At 35.2% G+C, this 19,818-nt stretch overlaps 2 protein-coding genes across 3 annotated transcripts in view; both read left to right on the top strand.

Moving 5' to 3' along the window:
• LOC115887727 (hemicentin-1) overlaps positions 1 to 19,818 on the top strand; it is a 691,696-nt gene that overhangs the window by 31,748 nt on the left and 640,130 nt on the right. The gene's annotated exons all lie outside the window — the stretch shown is intronic.
• On the top strand, positions 7,061 to 11,729 carry LOC115887734. Its single transcript, XM_030907208.1, has 2 exons — positions 7,061 to 7,154; positions 7,678 to 11,729. The coding sequence occupies exons 1-2, from the start codon at positions 7,061 to 7,063 to the stop codon at positions 11,727 to 11,729; spliced, it is 4,146 nt and encodes a 1,381-aa protein (XP_030763068.1).

Raw genomic sequence — 19,818 nt, forward strand, 5'->3', positions numbered from 1 at the left:
AGATAACACTCAACTAATCTTTCTACACCACGTGGGCGTGGAAATGTCGAAAACCAGTCAACAATACGAATAAAAATCACTTGAGCATTGACTTAGAATAGGCAGAAGAATTATAGCATACCTTGGAACTCTCGGGGACTTCTTGGGAACGTGCAATCGGAATATCGGTCGGCCGGAAAAATTAGGCTGTTTAATCCCTTACGGAAATTGGTCGGCGGTCCATCCAAATCAACAAAATACAACCACGTCTCTGACCAAATATGTTCCGGAAGACTTAGTCCTTCATTACGAAGACCTGCTAATCACCAACAGGGAATGCTTCACGAAACGGCAGCCAGTTCTTCACGACGACATTCGGACGGTGGATACACAAGAAGTGATGCAAGGATTCGATTTCCTTCACAAAATCAGATTTCAACCGGACATCTCCCTCCAGGATATAGATAGAGAACTATATATCTTGACTAGTCCAACTCACAAAAAGGCATAAATAAAAAACGATGTTGTAGAATATTTTCACAGCCATATTCGATATCCGGTCCATGAACGAACTTAACTCAGAAATTCCCACAATTAAATGAACGAATTGCACACTGCGATCCACATCAAAAATAAACGATTTAACTACGAAATTTTATCTGATAATTATAAAATTTTTTTAACCAAAACAAAGGATAAATAAGTCCAAAAACATCTGATTTGATCTGCCAGTGACAAGTGACGGACAGGTGATGATCAAAGATAAAGAGAGCTCGACAAAAAGCCTACTCTGGTGGTGTGCCCGGTCCAGTGACAATATTGTGTAGCTGTAGCTGTATAATATCGCGGTGTATATCGGGTTGCAGAATTGTAAAATTTAAATAAAATAATATTTAACAATAAAATTATAATAAACATGATGCAAAAATAATAGTTATTTGCGATAATTTATGAGCTAACACACAGAGGTCGTAGCGATGAAATTTAACTGTTACAATTGAAAAAAAATGGCCAACGTAATTACGCCAAAATTTTTGAGTTATGTTATTATCGTTCTTATTATTGCTGCATCTTTGTAAGCGTCACCTGTTATATGCTGACTTAAATTTTATTTAAAAACCGAAACACTGTGTCTTTAACTTTTTAGTAATAAATCATTATTATGCAAAACACAATTTTATAGTTATTTTTCTATTTATTGGAATTACAGTTTTATATCTCCGCAATAAATCAGAAACAAGCGCTAACAAAACTTTATACAAAAGCTAACCGGTATACTAGGCGCACTTTTCACTGTAATTGGACTAATTGTCTACTTTAGTTATCGGAAAATTATTTATTGCAATGCTTTATCCAATTCCAATAACGACATAACGAGAACTCGGTTTTGAATTCGTATAAAATATTTTACAGAGAAATTATTACAACAATGAAACGAGACATTCAATATACCAATTATTTTATGCTAATTAGTGTGGGTATAAATATATTTACATCGTCTAAAGCATAAGCTTGCTTGATGTTCGAAAAAGGAATATTCATGTATAGGCAAATGAGAAGTCAACATTTCACGCTACATGTCTAACGAAAGACATTTATAGAGTTAGTTAAGTTAGTTTTGGGTGAGTTCAAGCAATAATAATTTTTAAGGGAAAAACTTTGAAATATAAAGTAGAAACAGTTTGAAAATGTGTATTTCATATTTTTGAACATAAATTATAATATTATTTTTATGTTTTTTTATGTCATTTTAATAAATAATAAACTGAAAAGTAATTGTGGATTTACAAATTCGTATTTGTGGATGTCTCAGTGGTTAATCCGAACCTCCTTAAGGAATTATTGGGTAATCCAAACCATGTAAAATAAAAGTATTATAATTTGTATTTATTGAAATAAATTAGTTGGAAAAAAAAAATATTAAACATCAAATAACTAAATACTGGTACCATGTTTCATCTTTACCTGAAGACATACAGGACTCGTTGTGCAGAGTGTCCCATTTTTTCCTATCCTACATTTTTGTCAAACGGAAGATGCTGTAAAGAAAATTTTCATAGTCCTCTTCAACAGGGTCTTTTCGAAAACTTTGTAATTTGGGACAGTCCCCGTATCTCCGACGCGCGACGGTGTGCTGTTGCGGCGTTGCCGATACGCCTTTCCCTATCAGCAGAAATATTAACAAAGTTCTTGAAAAAACTGCATTCTATTATTTCTAATAGATTTCGAGATATCGATTTTTGAATTCAGAGTTCTAATAGCGCGACCACTATCGAACACCCACTCAATTCCACTTATTTTTTCCAAAAATGCAAGTGTTTCTAGCTTGCACTTAAAAAAATCAAGCTATAGGGAAAATTACAACGACTCGTTAATAAATAAACAAATTAAGTATCACGAGATGTAATCCGCAAGCACATATCTGCTATTCCGGAAAGGCTTTCTCACAACTATCCGCTTAGGAATGGAGCACGATATTTATCTGCCAACCCCGAGCTCAGAACTAGTTAAGGCCTCAATACTGTACAATGCCAAGAAAATGTACAATCATTTGCCTTTGAATATCAAGTCACTTTCATTTTTCCCCGCATTTCGCGAAGCTCTGAAATCATACTTACTCGAGAGAGCCCTATATGCGGTAAACGACTTTTTTGTTGATTTTTAATGAAGAACAATTTTGAATTTTAAAATTTTGATCATCTCACAAAGTTGGTTAAAGTCTGGTTAATTGATCTTATTTTGATTTTTATGATATATAACATGATTTTATCCATTTACATTTTTCCTTTTGTAAAATTTTCTTGATACGCCTGTGTTCTACAATGTCCATGTATGTTTTATTTGTAATTTTAATGTCGTAATTTTTTTTTAATTGATTTGTATTGTATGACATTTTTTATTATTTGTATATCTTTTTGTGCTTTTTGTTTTGTAAATGCTTTGTCAATGAAGCTATTTTGGCTTTTGGTGCAATAAAGCTTTGTTTGTTTGTTGTTTGTAATATCAGGTTATAAGAATTTGGCAAAACATAAACATCAGATTTCCCTAACGGACTAGTAAACTTTTAAATGCTTCATGCAAAACAAATTTTAGATAAATTTAAATTAAAGGTTGGAGTAGAATGATACAGATCCGGCGGAACTGGAACCTGGATGCAGATCCATGAAGCTTGATGTAACTCCGGACCCGACTCTTTTAAAATACTGGATCTACCCATCTCTAATGATTACAACCAAAATGGAACACCCTGTACATCTCCTGGAATTATAACCAGTTGATCTTTAGTTTATTAACAAAGTAAAGCGAATTATCTAGTTTTTAGATTTATTAAGAAAATGTTTATTTCACTATTTCCTGTTTCCATCTCTCTAGTTATTTAGGTCGAGAGTTACTAAAGTGTACGAAACATGTTATTTTTTAAACTAGACATTTCCATCGGCGTTCTCTCTTCTGTCGATATTTTTTGCTTTATATTGGTTGCCATAAATCAACGCGGCCCATAATAAACTCCGAATCGACCGAGGCGAGCGCGCTTGGCCAGTTTTTTTTCAATTTTGCTAATTGCGTACTTTGGTTATCGGAAAATTATTCAGCACAGAGCGACGCAGCCTATTTGAATAATAATACCGGCGCCGTTATTAGATTTTTAACTGTATATCGCAGCGTAACAATAAACACACTATAAAAGTTTCATTATAAGTAATTTGAAGTCTTTATTCTTAACTCTGAGATCTAAATCTGAGATTCTAAATTGGAGTTGGCTTTCTTTGTAATTTAATCAGCTGGGTAGTTATAAACTTATAAATTAAATTAGTTCCTTTTTATGGTTTGGTTATAATACACCTTCTGCACTATGCGGAAAACAGTCCGAAGCAGGTCAAGGTCGTGTTTTCTCTTTTAACTTTGTCTCGTCTTGGCTTATCTCCGGTTGTCTCCTGTAGTCTTGTTCTATTTCGTTTTGTTTCGAGCTACTTCCACGACATGTCGGTTTCTATAAATTAATAATAATTCTAGGTCTCTTAATTACCATGCTGCAATTTTTGTGGTCCATCTGTTGTCCGTTCTTCTAGCCAGGTGTCCTTCCCATTGCAATTTGAGCTATTTGGCAGGGATTAGGCAGGCAGGGGACAAGGCGTTAGGCAGGGATGTGTCTTAGCGCCTCTCCTATTCAATATATTCATGGCAGCGCACTCCATTATAGTGGACAGCAAACTGCAGGAGAGAGGTTTGGGCATTAGATACAGATACGACGGCGGTCTGTTCAACATAAAAAGACTCAGGGCAAAAATACGTACAAAAGTTGCAATACCTAGCAAATAATCTAGTTGCAAATACGTTACAGCAATTGCAAGAAATCTTGAACACATATACATGGGCATACGAGGCCTTGGGACTTAAGTTGAACATCGATAAAACTAAAATCATGTGCTCTCCCCCGGAAGATCACAACAATGCTATAAAAATCGGAAATGAACTGTTGGATTATGTAGCGGAATTTAATTACCTCGGCAGTTTGATTTCGGAAAAGGCCAATATCGACTCTGAAATTCAGCACAGGATTAGCAGCGCCTCAAGAGAATTCTGGAAATTAAAAGACAGGGTTTTCTACAATCATGACTTGAGCACAAATACGAAACTTGCGGTGTACCGAGCGATAATAATTCCCACCATGTTATATGGAAGCGAAACATGGGTGCCGTACCGCCGACACATAAACGCATTAAACAAGTTGCAGCAGAGACATCTTAGACAACTCTTAAGAATAAAATGGTTCCATAAACACTGGAAAATCAAAATAATAAAAAAAAATTATTAATGCCACTTTTTGTGTTTTTTCTATACTGTTTGACCCGTGAGAATAAAGAGTTAATCTGGATTTCCGACGATATTTTAGATTTCCGACGATATCTTAAATTTTTAGAAAAAAATAATATTTGAATAACATTATTATTTTCTCTAATTTATATATTTATATTCTCTATTTTATGATATAAAAATGACATATACCCAAAAGAAAGACAGTTGATTGGTCAGTCAGTGTCAAAGGCAAAGATAATCAGAGAGTCGAATGTCGGTGACGCGTCTTCAACAAAAATGAAGCGAATTTACTTATCCACGATGTTTATAAGATATAAGGTAATTAAAGCAACGGCCTAGCTACGTTGAAACACCGGTTCCCATTAGAACACCGAAGTTAAGCGACGTAAGGCGATACTGGTGGATGGACGGGTGGACGGTTCGAAACTCTGTATCGTGCTGTTGTCCAAGGGAAAAGTGTAAAATCTATTGATACACGCTGCTCATTCGCGCCGGCTCGAGGCCGGATGAGATCGGATATCTCGTGAGTAAGAGTTGATTTAGACACTTCCTAAGTCGGTAGGCCATGGACCATGATATGGACCGCCGAGGACCGCGGTTCGGATTCCGCGTAAAAAAATAGGCCCGTCCAGATTAGCCCTGACAGCAAAAAGGAGACGTTAACTGAAATCTTTACGTTTACTTTTCTAAGGTTATTTCCAGTATATCTCGTTCCATTGAACGTTGTGCAACCTGCAGTTTTCTTATAATGTATACCTAGTTCTCCTATTTTTAATCCTTTGTTGGTCCAGTCCAGTTGACGGAAGATTTCTTCTAATGTTGCTATCAACAGCTTTGGGGGGGGTATCGCCGTCTTAGGGCATATGTTTATAGGAACTTTTTTTCTTATTTTTATCAGTAGAATCACTCACCAAATAGATATACTATTTTTTTGACACCCTCTATATAATTTTAGCTGACAATAAAAAGGAGCAAAAGCTTAAATATTTAGCGAAAACCGCATTTTTTTTTCCTTTTTCGCAGCGAAGATATTAGCGAAAATATAATAAATACGAAAAAATAAGTCCTTAACTAAATCAGTAGCCCTTTTGATTCTTCTTCTTCGGGTACCATGTCCTAATGGAGGTTGGAAATCATCATGGCAATTCTAACTTTGTTAACGGCTGCTCTGAATAACTGGTTTGAAGTCATTCCAAACCATTCTCTCAAATTCTTGAGCCATGATGTACTTCTTCTTCCTTGGCTCCTTCTGCCCTTTATCTTTCCTTCTATTATGTTCTGCAGCAGGGCATATTTAGGTCCTCTCATTATGTGTCCAAAGTACTCAAGCTTTCTCTTTTTAAGGGTGTTAATCACCTCTTTGTCCTTCTGAATTCTGCGTCGCAGTTCTACATTTACCTTGTTAGTATTTACCTACATGACCTTGTCAGTCCATGCAATCCTCAGCATACGCCGATAACACCATCTTTCGAATGCCTCAAGCTGCTCCATTTCGGCCTTTTTAAGTGTCCAAGCCTCTGAACCATAGAGTAGAGTTGCAAATATGTAACCCCTTAGCATTCTTAATCTAAGCTTTAAGTTGATATCTCCACTTTTTGAGTTTTACAAAGGCTGCTCTAGCTATGTCTATTCGAGCTTTTATTTCTGCTGATTGATCCAAGTTTTCGGTCAACCAACTGCCTAGATATTTATATTTTTGTACTCTCTGCATAGGTGTATCATCTATTAGAACATTGGCTTGGACATCTTCTCTCTTAGTGATGATCATAAATTTAGTTTTCTGAGGGTTCATTTTCAGGCCATAGACTCTACACGTGTTGTTTAGTCTTTGTAGAAGTGTTTGCAGACCCTCCACGTTGTCTGCTGTAAGGACGGTATCGTCGGCGAACCGCATATTATTTAAGACCTGCCCATTAATAGTGATGCCCTCCTTTCTACTAGTCAAGGCCTCCCGAAAAATTGATTCGCTATATATATTAAACAATAGCGGAGAAAGTATACATCCTTGACGAACGCCGCTCAGAATCTTTATTTCATCAGAAAGTTGGTCGTCCACTATAACCTTCGCTGTTTGTCCCCAATAAAGATTTGCTATTATCCTGATATCTCGGCTATCGATATTCATGCCTTTAAGTATTATGACCATTGATATGTATATATATATACCTTTTGATTATGACCATTCAAATAATAATAATAATAGTAATCTTCTAATATCGATAACATATCATAATACCAAATGTATTATTATCTCAAAATTAAGATGCCAATGTGTCTACGCCTCTGCCTGAACTCCGCCACTGGGTTGTGCGCCTCTACGCCTTCCCGACAAGAGACGAATAAAGACATTAGCAGAAGTCAGACGTGTTTTTAATTCTCTCCACTAAAAGTTCAAAAGTTTAACATAAAATTTGGTCCTTCGAACTGGATTTCTTTAAAAATCAGCAAATCAGAAGTTTCAACACAACGTATCAAGAAAAGTTTATTGAAAAACCAGGTGTAAAAGCCGAAAAACCGAGAAAATTAATATCAACCAGTGAGTCAGCGGAGTTGCATCGAAAAATCAGCGACGCAGCGAACGTGTATGCAGGTGGTCGACTGTTTTTTTACCGAGAAGCGGCCTTGAATCAGCCAGCCAGCCCTTTGTCGACGCCCGTCGGTGAGCGGTGAGTCAGATCCTTTTATTTTGTTTCCTTATCTTTTCTGCATTATTTTAAAGCCGTATCTTAGTTCGAATTCAGAATGTCTGATAACGAATTAAACGTTAATGTACAGGGTGATCTCGCGCAAGAGTTAAAAATCTTTAAAACAAAAAGGCGACTATAAAAAGAAAACAAACAAGTTTTAAAAATTATATTGATAATTTTTTTACTACTGTAGTAGGGGGTCTAACGTTTTCAGAAATTGATAAAACCACAATTTTAGAGTTTGAGGCGCGATTTGAAAGGTATCAGGGTATTTTAAGTGAGTTCGACGGGGTGCAGGAAAAAATTGAATTGTGTAAAGATGATGATGAGTTTTATGAACAACAAACACAAGAAAGAGAACAATTTGAGCAAACGTATTTTCAGTTAATTAGCAAGGGCAAAAGTTTTTTAGACGATTATCACCAAGATATAAAACAAAATAATGACAATTATTCAGACACAAATTCTAATCATTCTAGAGTATCAAATCATGATTCGAGGCAGACGGAAAACGTGAAACTTCCTGAAATAAAACTTCCGAAGTTTTCTGGTCAGTACGAAAACTGGCTAGAATTCAGGGATACATTCGACTCTTTGATCAATAGTAACAACAATCTATCAAAAATTCAGAAGTTTCACTACTTACGATCTGCTTTGGAATCAAGTGCCGCTCAGGTTATAACCTCAATTGAATTTTGTGCAGATAATTATACAGTCGCTTGGGACACTCTATTGGCAAGATTTAACAATGGTGGTGTCTTGGTATATAATCATGTTAAGTCCATTTTTGACATGCAACCATTAAATTTTGAGTCAGCGGTTGAGTTAAGAAGAATATTAGACTCTTTAGCCAAGCACTTAAGAGCTTTAAAAATTTTAAAACAGCCAACAGAATCGTGGGATACGTTATTAATCTATATTATTACTAACAAATTAGACAAGAAAACCTCTCGCGAATGGGAAGAGAGGCGAGTTAAGTTGTGTGCCAATCAAGGCCAGTCAAGTTCAGATAGCATTAATTTACCAACTTTGATAGATTTTAAAAATTTTCTAAAACAAAAGGCCGATTTATTAGAAACTCTAAATTTAATGTCAGATAAACCAGTAAAGAGCTCACGATCCACACACTTAGCGTACAAAACAGACCAACAAGTTTCTAATAATGAATCACAAGCAAAACCCGTCTCTCAGAAAAATATACAGTGTGTTTTTTGCAAAAGTTCCTCTCATTTTATTCATAATTGTACAAAGTTTCTTGAACTGTGTGTTAACGATAGAATCGAAAAGGTCAGAAGTCTTAAACTATGCACAAATTGTTTGCGTGGTAATCATTTTAGCAAAAATTGTTTTGCTGGAAACTGTAGAAAATGTAGGGGTCGGCATAACACGTTGCTACATTTGGTAACGAAATCAGGTGAGAGAACAAGGGGGGATGAACAAAATGGTGCTGGGGATAGTAGAACCACAGATCAAACAAAAGTTTTTAATTGCGCTTCAAATAGACAAAATTCATGCGAAAGTACGATTCTATTGTCTACGGCTCTTATTCAAGTGTTGTCACGGTCGGGGGAGTGGCAAGAATGTAGAGTTTTGCTAGATTCTGCATCCCAATCTAACTTTGTAACAAAAGAATGTTGTGATAGGTTGGGGTTGGAGACTTCAAGGGCAAATATCTCGGTAGTAGGAATTAACCAAGCAATCTCTGACGTAAATCAAATGTGCCAAATCTCCTTACGATCCATGTCAAATTCTTTCAAATCAGAAGTTTCATGTTTAGTAATACCAGTTATCAATAATTTTGTGCCTGAGCTATCATTTGATAGTTCCGATCTCAATATTCCAAAAAATCTTCGTTTGGCTGATCCTAGATTTAACAAATCAAACAAAATCGATATTCTTCTTGGAGCTAGTATTTTCTATGATCTTTTGTGCATTGGTCAAGTAAGGTTAGGAAATGGTAAGCCTACCTTACAAAAATCCGTACTAGGTTGGCTAGTATCAGGTTCAGTATCGTCACCACCTAACTCAAAAACTATTTGTAAGCATGTCTCAAACTTAGAACTTCAGAATCAAATTAAGGCATTCTGGGAAGTCGAGGAAATCCAATCAAAGCAAAGTACCCTTTCTGAGCAAGAAAAACAATGCGAGGAGTTGTTTCAAAAAACTACTCGACGTGATCGCGATGGCAGATTTATCGTACAAATACCTTTTCAAAAGTCTCCTTCATTGTTGGGTGAATCACGTGAGGTTGCTCAGAAGCGTTTGTGTTCGGTTCAGTTTAAGCTGTCCAAGGATTCTACAATGAAGCAACATTATACAGATTTCATGCAAGAATATCTGGAACTTGGTCACATGCAACTTTCAAAGTCTAATTCTGAACAAGGTTATTTTTTACCTCATCACGGGGTCTTTAAGGAACAAAATCAAACGACAAAATTACGAGTTGTATTCGACGCCTCGGCGCGTACAGATTCAGGTCTGTCGCTAAATGAGTTACAATGCGTGGGGCCGACAATACAGGATGACTTAGTGTCTATTTTGTTGCGATTCAGGCAATATCAGGTAGTCGTTTGTGCAGATATCATCAAAATGTATCGGCAGATACTAATTGATCCATCTCAGCGATGTTTCCAGAAGATTCTGTGGGGTATAAGTTCTAACGAACCAGTTCAAGAGTATGAGCTAAACACGGTTACCTATGGCATGGCCTCCTCTCCTTGGTTGAGTGTTAGATGTCTTAAGCAATTAGCATTAGAAAATTCAGATGTTTATCCCAGAAGTTCTGAGATAATATCAAAAGACTTTTATATGGACGATCTGTTCACTGGCGGTGACACGCCTGGTGAGGTGATCAAAATTTGTAGCGAAGTAACCGATATTCTTCAGTCAGGCTGCTTTCCTTTGCAAAAGTGGGCTTCTAATAACTCAGAAGTATTAAAGCATGTTAAAGCATCAAATCCGTCAGCCATTTTTAAACTTGGTGATGGCGAAAAAACAAAAACTTTAGGTATATTTTGGGCTTCATCTGAAGATCTCCTTAGGTATCACATCAGTAATCCTTCTTCCAAAGCCATAACTAAGCGAACTGTGTTATCTGACATTGCCCAGATCTTTGACCCCTTGGGTTTACTGGGTCCGTGTGTTGTGATTGGAAAAATCATAATGCAGAAGTTATGGATTCTTAAGGTATCGTGGGATGAAAGTCTACCCTCCGATTTAGACACAAAATGGAGATTGTTTCGTAGGCAGCTTCTAGAGTTAAACAAGGTCGAACTTCCTAGATGTGTTATATGTCATTCTAGCAAGGAAATTCAAATTCATGGTTTCTCCGACGCATCTACGGAAGCCTACGGGGCTTGCATATATATTCGTAGTTCAAACAGCATGGGCGATGTTTTCGTTAGGCTTCTGTGTGCTAAAACTAGAGTAGCACCACTAAAATCTCTCACAATTCCTCGACTCGAGCTATGCGGAGCATTATTGCTCGCCCAACTGTTTGACAAGGTCAAATCTTCTTTAAATTTAAGTTTTACAAGGCAATATTTCTGGAGTGATTCCAGTATCTGTATAGCATGGATAAAAACAGAGCCTCGTCTATTGCAAGTATTTGTACAAAACAGAGTTAGTCAAATTCAAAATATCATCAATCCAATAGACTGGAGGCATATATCAGGCAAGGATAATCCAGCAGATTTATTATCTCGTGGAGTAAATCCTTCGGAACTTGAAGCGATGAGTTTGTGGTGGTCAGGACCTCCCTGGTTGCAAAAGTCGCCAAGTGATTGGCCAAAATCTTTGGTTGAATTTAAGGGTGAACTTCCTGAAAAAAGGAAAGAAGTTGTTACTTATTCCGTGCAGCTCTCCGATCCATTTCCAATGACGAGATTTTCATCTTTTAAAAGATTACAAAGGGTAGTTGCATGGTGTCTCAGATTTATGTCAAATTGTAAAAAGCCAAAAACAACCAGAATCTTTGAGCCACTATCCGCAATTGAACTTGATCAGGCCACAAAATATTTGGTAATTGTTTCCCAACGAGAGAGTTTTGGTCAAGAACTTACTCTGTTAGCAAAAAATAAACCATTACAAAGAGGTACTCGAATTTTAAGTCTCAACCCTTTTATCGACAGGGATTGTGTACTTCGTGTGGGTGGACGCCTGCAAGAATCTTCTGCTACTTTTGACAAGAAGCATCCTGCAATCCTTTCAGGTAGTCACATTTTAACTAAGCTTTTTTACTTATGAGCATGCGCGTCTATACCACGCCGGACCTCAACATTTGTTATATTCAATAAGGGAGAAATTTTGGCCTTTGGGTGGTAGAAGTTTAGCACGAAAAACTGTCCACAGTTGTGTTCGATGCTTTAGAGTAAAGCCTTCAAATCAAATGCCCATAATGGGAATCTTACCAAAACAGCGTGTTTCTCCTACCCCTCCATTTTTTACGACGGGCATAGACTATGCGGGTCCAATCTTGATTAAAACTAAAAGTGGTCGAGGAGCAAAAACCTCAACGGCATATATTTGCTTGTTTGTCTGTTTTACGACGCGTTGTATTCATATTGAGTTAGTGAGTGACTTGACCACTGAGTGTTTCATAGCGGCTTTCAGGCGATTTGTTGCTCGAAGAGGCAAACCGTTTGAAGTGTTTTTCGATAATGGTACCAACTTTGTTGGAGCTAACACAGAACTTAAAGAACTTAGCAAATTTATTTTTAACAATCAAAATGTTCTCCAAGAAAGCATTTCCACTATTGGTGTTAACTGGAAATTTATTCCTGCATTCTCGCCTCACATGGGTGGATTATGGGAAGCGGGCGTCAAATCCGCGAAAGCCCATTTAAAACGAGTTTTACGCGACGCTAAATGTACTTTTGAGGAACTAGCAACAATTTTAACTGAAATTGAAAGCATTCTGAATTCAAGACCACTTACTCCCATCTCCTCCGATCCATCAGACCTTCAAGCATTAACTCCTTCTCATTTCCTTATTGGTCGATGTCTTGCCACTTTGCCCGATCCAAATCTGACTCACTTAGCCATGAATCGCCTCTCGAGGTTCCAGTATATTCAACAGCTCCAGCAGCACTTCTGGAAGAGATGGTCTCGTGAGTACCTATCTGAAATGCAAGTTCGATCCAAGTGGCAAAGACATGTTCAGCCACTCACTGAAGGTGACCTAGTTGTTATCAAGGACGACAATGCGCCACCGTTAAAATGGCTATTAGGGCGTATCCAGGGATTCTGTGTTGGCCCAGATGGAGTAGCACGAGTAGCAGACGTCATCATCGGTAGCGGCAAGGTGATTCGACGATCGTTAGCAAAGTTGTGCAAGTTACCGGTGGCTACGGAAATGTGTGACAAAAGCTCGTAATAGTGCCGGTTAGTGAATGCAAGTTACAGTGTCGCATGTCACCAGTTGGTTTTTCCTTATTTTATAATATTTTGATTAAATTGTTTTTTGTTATTTTCATAATATTTTAAAGTTAAATTGTACCCAATTTCATACAATATTATTTGTAGTTTGTTAACTTTGATATTATGTTATAACTGTTATATTTTGAAAGCTAATAGCTTTCAAGGCCGGGGGTATGTCTACGCCTCTGCCTGAACTCCGCCACTGGGTTGTGCGCCTCTACGCCTTCCCGACAAGAGACGAATAAAGACATTAGCAGAAGTCAGACGTGTTTTTAATTCTCTCCACTAAAAGTTCAAAAGTTTAACACAATGACAGTGAACAAGAAACGAGGCCTCAGTGAACTTTGGTGAAATTATGGTAGGCTTTGGAAAAAAGTTGCTTTTGAAGTAACAGTTTAAACGTCAAAAGTGTTATTAGACCAACATTTCGATAGTCTCAGCAGCGTTTTTTATTACTTGACGGTTTTCTAAAAATGCCTTAGACATTTCTAAAACTTTGGCCGAGGACCGCGATTTCGAATCCCGGTAAACGAAGTAGGCTCCGTTAAGATTAGTTCTGGCATAAGGACACTTAACTAAAGATATATTTTGGTATTTCAGATAAATGATCTTATAGCACCATCCTGCGGTAATATACAATAAAATATCGTGTTATAATCTTAACGTTCGCGTTTAACTCGTGCATTGTTCCATCCATCAATCAAGTGAAATTAAGCAGACGGCTTCGGTATTTTCTTCAATGTAATATTTCAGTTTGAATGGCAGCGCGGCGTAAATAAATCTGGCAAGACTAATAAACCAACACTGGCTGTAGAGGCCCTACATAACTGATGACGTTAATTGCGTTACAATAAAGCCGCTTTGTTTTGTGGTTCATTGTTTCGGCTCAATATCGGTTTTAAACCTTACATTGTGCGTGTTGACTGCTCGATGATAGAGCTGCTTAAAATTACAACAACATGCTTTAGATTGTAGTAGATTGTATGGTTTATCATGTTATTTTTATTTTGTTTCAATGAAATCTTAAGTATTATTTATACAATAAGGGTAATAGTAAGGTGATAGATAATAACACGAGCAAAAAAAAGCGTGTGTAATTATTAGGATGTTACTCATAAACAAATGTCATGTACTATATAGGGATAGATGGGACACTGAATAAAACAAATAAATCGGTTATCATCTAGAGCCACCTAGTGATCTGGAAGAAACTAATCGAGAGTTTTGGCGTTCCGTTACATTTTAATGCTAACTAAAACGGTAACCTAATTCAAGCGCAAAATTATTCCTTGTAAAATATAAAATAGTAAATATACACCTTTTACTACTATAGGTTTTACTGCCATTGTATGTTTTATTATATCTTTAGAAGTGTAACATAGTTGAAACAAAAATAAAATTATGATACATAGATTTGAAACACAACAATAGAACACATTTGGCCTATTATTTTAATTTAACTAATAAATTATAATATCGTGAAAATATTATAGACTACTAATTCACTGTTACTAAAAATACTATATATTACCAACTCTGTACTTATTTCTAATTACGTTATTGATTTCGTTCATAAATTTATTATTATCTCTAAAATATCTCAGTATCTAACATGAAAATGATGATCGCCAGTAAATATCAAAATGTACAAACTAAAAAAACACAAACTATAAACACAAACCATCAAACGTTCCGACAAATCATGAAAATCGGAATAAATAATTATTTAAAATTATTGAACTTGACGAATTACGAAACATTTTGACAACAAAGAAACTAAATTTGTAGTTTTATAAAATTACTACTGGGTGTTTAGGGCCTTCATTATTGTCTCTTTTTTTTCCTTTAGAACATTGTTCTATTAAATGTCAAATTCGACGTTTCTATCTGACATTTTCTTTAACAACCATATAAGTCGAAAAGATATTCAGGGTGTTTCCGGCTGAGCGTGCATTAGAAGTTTCTAAAGAACTTATACAACAATATCTAGATCGGAATTTTTTTGCAGATCGTTGTTTTATAATGAGATCTATCGGTTAAAAATAGTTTCAATATGGCGGCACTTCCGAAAATACCAGAAGTTGAGAGCAACTTTCTTATTTTAAATGGGTACCCCCATTTTTGTTATATATTTGAATTCTCTATAAAATTTAATGAATTTTGATATCAAACACTCTATACCTAACATTAACCGTTTTTGAGAAAAAAAAATATTTGAAATTTTTGAAACTGCCTATCAAAAAAAAATTGTATAGCCTATACGTCAAATTTAGTGATAACCCCAGTCGCTGTGACTTAAAGAGAAGACAGGTGGATATCTATTTCAAAAATTAATTTGTTTAAATACTATATAATATTGGCCGTAGCTGTCATGGACTCGAGAGATTAAAAAATTATCATAAGTCATTTTTTGCAAATGGAAACTGACTTTTTTATTTCATTAGTGAAAAGGTTTTTCAATTCGTTACTGTTTGGTTATACATGTTCCTATACCTAAAATAAATCGTTTTTAGTTATTTAAGATTTGGTTTCAAAGCGTATATTTTTTTGGTTTTCAACCAGTAACGTATGAATTTAAACGTCAAGTGATGTAAAACTATGTAATAAAACTATTGATGTAAACTATCTGACCATGTCATATTGCCATTCGTCCAAGTCCGTACGTCGCGTACGACGTGTAGTAGCTCTGGTTCTGCCATATTGCCATTAAATATCACTAAAACACGAACTATATCTTTATAAATAAAATTTATAAAGTTTTAGCAGCAGTATTTATAACACACGAAATTCAAATAATTGTTTTTTTTTGACAGAAAATGGAAATAATTTTTCTGATGGTTTGACACTTAATAATTAATGAAAACCCTCTAATTTGGAGTACCCTGTACATAAAGCAAAAAAAAATAATGAGATTTTTATTTACTCTTTTACTGACACAGATAAACAAATCGTAACTACAAATTTTCTTAGGAGATTAAAGCAGAATTTTTCAAATGTTATGCTTGAGAGTCGCTCATACATATTCATGAGTATATCTGTCCCCATAAAAAAACAATTCCCGCAGTTTTACGGCGCTATTCTGTTTTATTACTCGGAATATTTGGTTAAGTGTTTTATTAACAGTGTTTTAAACTTCCCTTTAGCATAATTAGTCGGGTTATGATAGCCACGAATTTATGTGATTTATGTTTGAAATTTAGTATGCAAATTAATTTGAAATTTACATTAATAAGTTTTTAACCTTAAAAATATATGATTACTTTCTTATAACTTTGATATATAACTGTTTTAATGGTTGTTTACTGTACCACCAATATCTGTATAATTTTTTTTAATAATGTGCAACTAATATTTATTATTTATGCCTAAATATGACCGAGGTTTTAGTGCAAGTATTATTTAGTAAATTTTTGAAATTACTTTTCGAAATCTACCAGTAAGTAAATATTTTACAAAAAATCATTTCTATACTGTATACAGTGGTTGTTATGCCCATTGGCGTGCATATAATTTAGGGAAAAAGTGTTGCTTATCCCAGACAAAGTTATGCAATTTTAATCTCATTACTAACAAAACAATTATTCGCAATAAACATTTTTATCTTATTTTGATTTTAGAGATTACCTAATACATATTGTAGTATAACAACTCAGGGTCGTTCAACAACACACAAGTTGGAGAAGTAATATTTTGGCTAACTGTATAACAAGCAGTTTATATGAAGTAAAGGAACCTACTAGCCGGAGAGCTGGCGACATAATTAGAGAACATATTTTAGGCAAGTTAGAATAACAAATAAAATAAAGTTTAATAACTTGTGAATCCTAAGTCTTGCTGGGAGGTTGGGGGTATTTCGCTACTGCGCAACCCATAATATTTGCAAAAAAATAAATCCAAAAAACATTCTTTAGGCAACTTGAAATTTGTTTATTCTTCAATTTTAGCATCTATTTAGCCTAGAAATAAGTGTGCCAGACTTTTTTTTTCGGGTTTAAAGTGTAACCAGACTATTCCAAATATGTTTAATGCATTATAATGTACCTGGCAAACATGCTTTAGGCATTCTAAAATTTTGACAGCGTGTTTATTAGATGATTTTAAAAAATATGTGTTAATTGCCAGACGAAATCAATGGGATTTAATACTTGCCAGACGGGAATAAAGATTTTAAATGAGCGCGACAAAAAAGTCTTATGAGTATCTATAAGCGCAAGAAAGATAGTTTATTGAGACACGTCGGCAGCCGATGCGGCTGACGTAGCAGTATTTTGGAGTACTTCAAGTTTTCATAAAAACAATTTTTTTCGGTTTCATTTCAATTATTTGCAGGCTTTTAATTCAGAGATTATTTTGTTGGAATTAATTTACCATGTACAAATATGTATTTACAAATTAAATATTGACGTGCATAGTGTAAACAGTTTAGAATAATTACTGCAAATAAATATTTTAGTAACTACTAACTACTAAATCACAATATAAAAAACATTTAAGTTGTGTAGTTTGTAAAAAAGTTACTAGTGACAAAGTTATTGTTTTTGATGAAGGCAAACTACAAAAATGCAAAGAATTTTTAAAAGTGCACCAACAACATGGTTTAAAATTTAAAAAAGTGGTTTTGCCAGAAAACGTAGTCCCGACAAAAGGGTACTATGTACAGTGCTAAAAAAATAAGTATTCTGGAATTTTATTAAAGTACCATTGTTAATCTTCCTAAATACTAGATTCAAAAGTAAGTAAAACTGCTTTACTTTTATGCTTAGGCGTTAAAATGACTTTTTTATATTGCCAATCGGGTCGCAAAAATTAATAATAATATAATATGTTACAAATGTATAATAAGAATTATACTTTTGTGATGTTTGAAAAAAATATATTTTATATTATGCTAATTTTTAAATAATTATTCGTCTTTTTATTTTTTCAGATACAAAATACTTAAATTAAAAAGTCTTCTTATTGAAAGGATTTCAATCATACATTTTTATTAAAAAATGTTTCTTTTTATTTATTCAATATTAGTTAGTTTTTTTTTAAGTTTTTACGACTCCAAAATGCTGTTACGTCAGCCGCATCGGCTGCCGACCGGGTCCCAATAAACTATCTTTCTCGCGCTTATAGATTCTCATAAGACTTTCTTATCGCGCTCATTTAAAATCTTTATTCGCGTCTGGACAGTATTAAATCCCATTGAATTCGTCTGGCAATTAACACATATTTTTAATATCATCTAATAAACACACTGTAAAAATTTTAGAATGCCTAAAGTATGTTTTCCAGGTATAATAATTAAAAATATTTGGAATGGTCGGATTACACTTTAAACCCGAAAAAAGTCTGGCAATTTATTTCTAGGTTAAATAGATGCTAAAATTTAAGAATAAACAAATTTCAAGTTGCCTAAAGAATGTTTTTTGGATTTATTTTTTTGCAAATGTTATGGGTTGCGCAGTAGCGAAATACCCCCAACCCCCCAGCCAGACTTAGGGTTCTGGGTTCACCAGTTAATAAACTATACATTTTTAGTTATTATAGCTTGCCTAAAATATGTTCTCTAAATATGTCGGCAGCCCTTAGGCTATACGTGGTGTTAAAAATATTTGTATTTTGACTCACCTCGGATGCGCTCGACAGACACAATATTATTGAAATTTGAGGAGATGTACATCAAACGCTAAACTTGTAAATAGCCCTATTTATTTTATTAAAAGAAATAAAAAGAGTGCTATACTCCGCCTGGAATTCACAAGTAAAAGAGCACGGCAGAGAAAACCTTGATTACTATTCCAAAGAATTGAACTATGTTGTTCTGAACTTTAATAAAAAAAAAATAATAGTAATACAAAAACTGTCCTCATACCAAGGTTTGTATCTCCAAAAAAATCCTATATGGCTATTTCGCCACTTCAAGAAAAACTACAAGATAAAATAGTTATTTTTTGTAAACTGCTGCGTTAATCCAACGGAGGCTATTTGTCAGCAGTTAGGTTTACTGATTAACATACATACAGCCGTTACTCGCTGACGAGTATTCGACACACATAAAGAAAATGGTCACGCAAGGCGTTTTCTTTCATGAGCTTTTCTGTGACTGAAAAGCCCGATACGTGATGTTATCTGCCTACCGCACTCCGGACATTCAAAAATCTCATTGCTTTGTTGCCTCTCTACTTTTTGGTTGCCGCTGTTAACTGAGTTTACAACCCTTCTCCATTGAGTTCTATTGTGAGCTGCTTTTTCCCACTCATTCTGCATGTTAATTCCCTTTAAATTTTCGTGGAAAATGTCCTTGTATCTTTTCAGTTGTCCACCCGGCCTCCTCTTACCGTCCACAAGCTCACCGTAAAGCAGAGATTTTGGTATGCGGTTTTCTTGCATTCTGCATACGTGACCAGCCCATCTTAAGCGGGATTTTGTGACCATGACTTCAATACTCTCGCAGTTAGATTTTTCAAGGACCGATACGTTTGAGACATGATGGAACCACCGGACTCTTAAGAGTTGTCTAAGGTGTCTCTGTTGCAACTTGTTCAATGCGTTCATGTGTCGGCGGTAAGGCACCCAGGTTTCGCTCCCATATATCATGGTGGGGATTATAATTGCTCGGTATACTGCAAGTTTTGTTTTTGTACTCAAGTCATGATTGTAGAAAACCCTGTCTTTTAATTTCCAGAATGCCCTTGAGGCGCTACTAATCCTGTGCTGAATTTCAGAGTCAATATTGGCCTTTTCCGAAATCAAACTGCCAAGGTAATTGAATTCCGCCACATATTCCAATAGTTCTTCTCCGATTTTTATAGCATTGTTGTGATCTTCCGGGTGAGTGCACATGATTTTAGTTTTGTCGATGTTTAGCTTAAGGCTCAAAGCCTCGTATGCCCAGGTATATGTGTTCAACATTTCTTGTAATTGTTGT

The sequence above is a fragment of the Sitophilus oryzae genome, unplaced genomic scaffold, assembly GCF_002938485.1.
Source record: "Sitophilus oryzae breed Bouriz unplaced genomic scaffold, Soryzae_2.0 scaffold_614_pilon_pilon, whole genome shotgun sequence".
NCBI classification, from domain to species: Eukaryota; Metazoa; Arthropoda; class Insecta; order Coleoptera; family Curculionidae; genus Sitophilus; species Sitophilus oryzae.

Coding starts and splice junctions, on each gene's coding strand:
- LOC115887734 (XM_030907208.1), top strand. CDS start 7,061: ATGCCAATGTGTCTACGCCTCTGCCTGAACTCCGCCACTGGGTTGTGC. Junction 7,155..7,677: donor GAATAAAGACATTAGCAGAA/GTCAGACGTGTT, acceptor TTACTACTGTAG/TAGGGGGTCTAACGTTTTCA.